Consider the following 1,665-nt stretch of genomic DNA (forward strand, 5'->3'; position numbering starts at 1 on the left):
TACTCAGGAGGTTGAGGCTGGAGAATTGCTTGAACCCAGGAGGCAGAGGTTGCAGTGAGCCCAGATCACACCACTGCACTCCAGCCTGGGCGACAGAGCAAGACTCTGTCTCAATAAATAAATAAATAACTAAGAGCTTAGGAACAAACTACCTGCATGGTTAAAAGTCCAGAAAATAGATTTTTAGTTTTTGTAAACACTGATATTAATTAACCCCGACCTGAGAAATTCTAACGCAAAGCCTATGATCTCTCTCTCTTGCTCATCTATAACAACTCCTTCCTATTAAAGCAAAAGAAGAAAAAAGAAGTCCACTCAGACAGGGCAAAAGCCAAGATCTAGCTGAAACCAATGTCTTTGTAAGAACAGCCACATGGGCAGATGGCTTCAGCTTAGGAGGTCAAGACCAGCCTGCACAACATGGCGAGAATCTGTCTGTACAAAAGACATAAAAATTAGCCAGTTGTGGTGGTGCATGCCTATAGTCCCAGCTACTTGGGAGGCTGAGGTGGGAGGATCACTTGAGCCCAGGAGGGTGAGGCTGTAGTGAGTTGTAATTGTGTCACTGTACTTCAGCCTGGGCAACAGAGCAAGACCTTGTCTCAAAAAATAATTAAAAACAAAAAAACAAAACAAAACAAAAAAAACAAAACAGAACAGCCATAACTACAGTATAGAGCAGGTTTTTTCCCCTCAAATATCTACACTTCAAAGACTTTTCTATTTTGCTAATAATCAAGCCTTAGCCAAAATATAATCCAGAATTCTCTAATTTATTCTTAAGGACATGATGAAAAACAGCTAAGGAAGAAGTAATGACTGCTTTACCTCCCACCAGTCTTAAAGATTAGATCTGCATTAGGTGCTCCCTTCGGATGTTGGTAGCGAGGCCGCCTCTCACGATTGGTGTTTGCTGGAGCTGGGCGTTGTGCAAGAGACTGCAACATTTCTGTAATTAGGAGCAAAAAAGAAAATGCTGTTAACTCTTAGAAATGTACTCCTCCTACAGAGTGAATGAAATGTTGGGGAGATTAAGTTTATTAGTCCTGTCAGGGAGCTGACTAAAGAAAAATAGCCATTATACGAAAATGATTAAGAAGTTTTGAAAGAGCATTATCAAGAGATGAGACTCTTTTAATACTCAATGTTCCCTTTACTGTGAATTTGGCCACCACATAGCTATCTTATGAAGCAGTAAAAAAGTCTAAGAGGCACTGCATTGCAATAGCTAAGAACATCGTGTGTAGAGCAAGACTACTGGTTAATATCCCAGCTCTGTCACTTTCTAGCTGTGGGACTTTAGGTTCAATTTCCCTCAATGTAAAATGAAGATAACAACAACACTTATCTCAAAGAATTGTTATGAGGATTATACATTTTGAAAAAGTACATAAAACAGTGTCTGGCCAAAGAGTAAGCACTCAGTGTTAGCTACTATCATTAAGAATGTTGGAGGCCGGGCACGGTGGCTCAAGCCTGTAATCCCAGCACTTTGGGAGGCCGAGACGGGTGGATCACGAGGTCAGGAGATCGAGACCATCGAGACCATCCTGGCTAACACGGTGAAACCCTGTCTCTATTAAAAATACAAAAAACTAGCCGGGCGAGGTGGCAGGTGCCTGTAGTCCCAGCTACTCGGGAGGCTGAGGCAGGAGAATGGCATAA

General features: G+C 41.9%; 1 protein-coding gene across 1 annotated transcript in view; it reads right to left on the minus strand.

Annotated features, from left to right (window-relative positions):
• Window positions 1-824: 824 nt before the first annotated feature.
• UPF2 (UPF2 regulator of nonsense transcripts homolog (yeast)) overlaps window positions 825-1,665 on the minus strand; it is a 141,209-nt gene continuing 140,368 nt past the window's right edge. Inside the window, exon 21 of the mRNA XM_011934286.1 lies at window positions 825-949. Within this exon, the coding sequence (XP_011789676.1) occupies window positions 825-949 (125 nt within the window). The remainder of the gene's footprint in view (window positions 950-1,665) is intronic.

Source organism: Colobus angolensis, unplaced genomic scaffold (genome assembly GCF_000951035.1).
Source record: "Colobus angolensis palliatus isolate OR3802 unplaced genomic scaffold, Cang.pa_1.0 Scaffold133, whole genome shotgun sequence".
NCBI lineage: Eukaryota > Metazoa > Chordata > Mammalia > Primates > Cercopithecidae > Colobus > Colobus angolensis.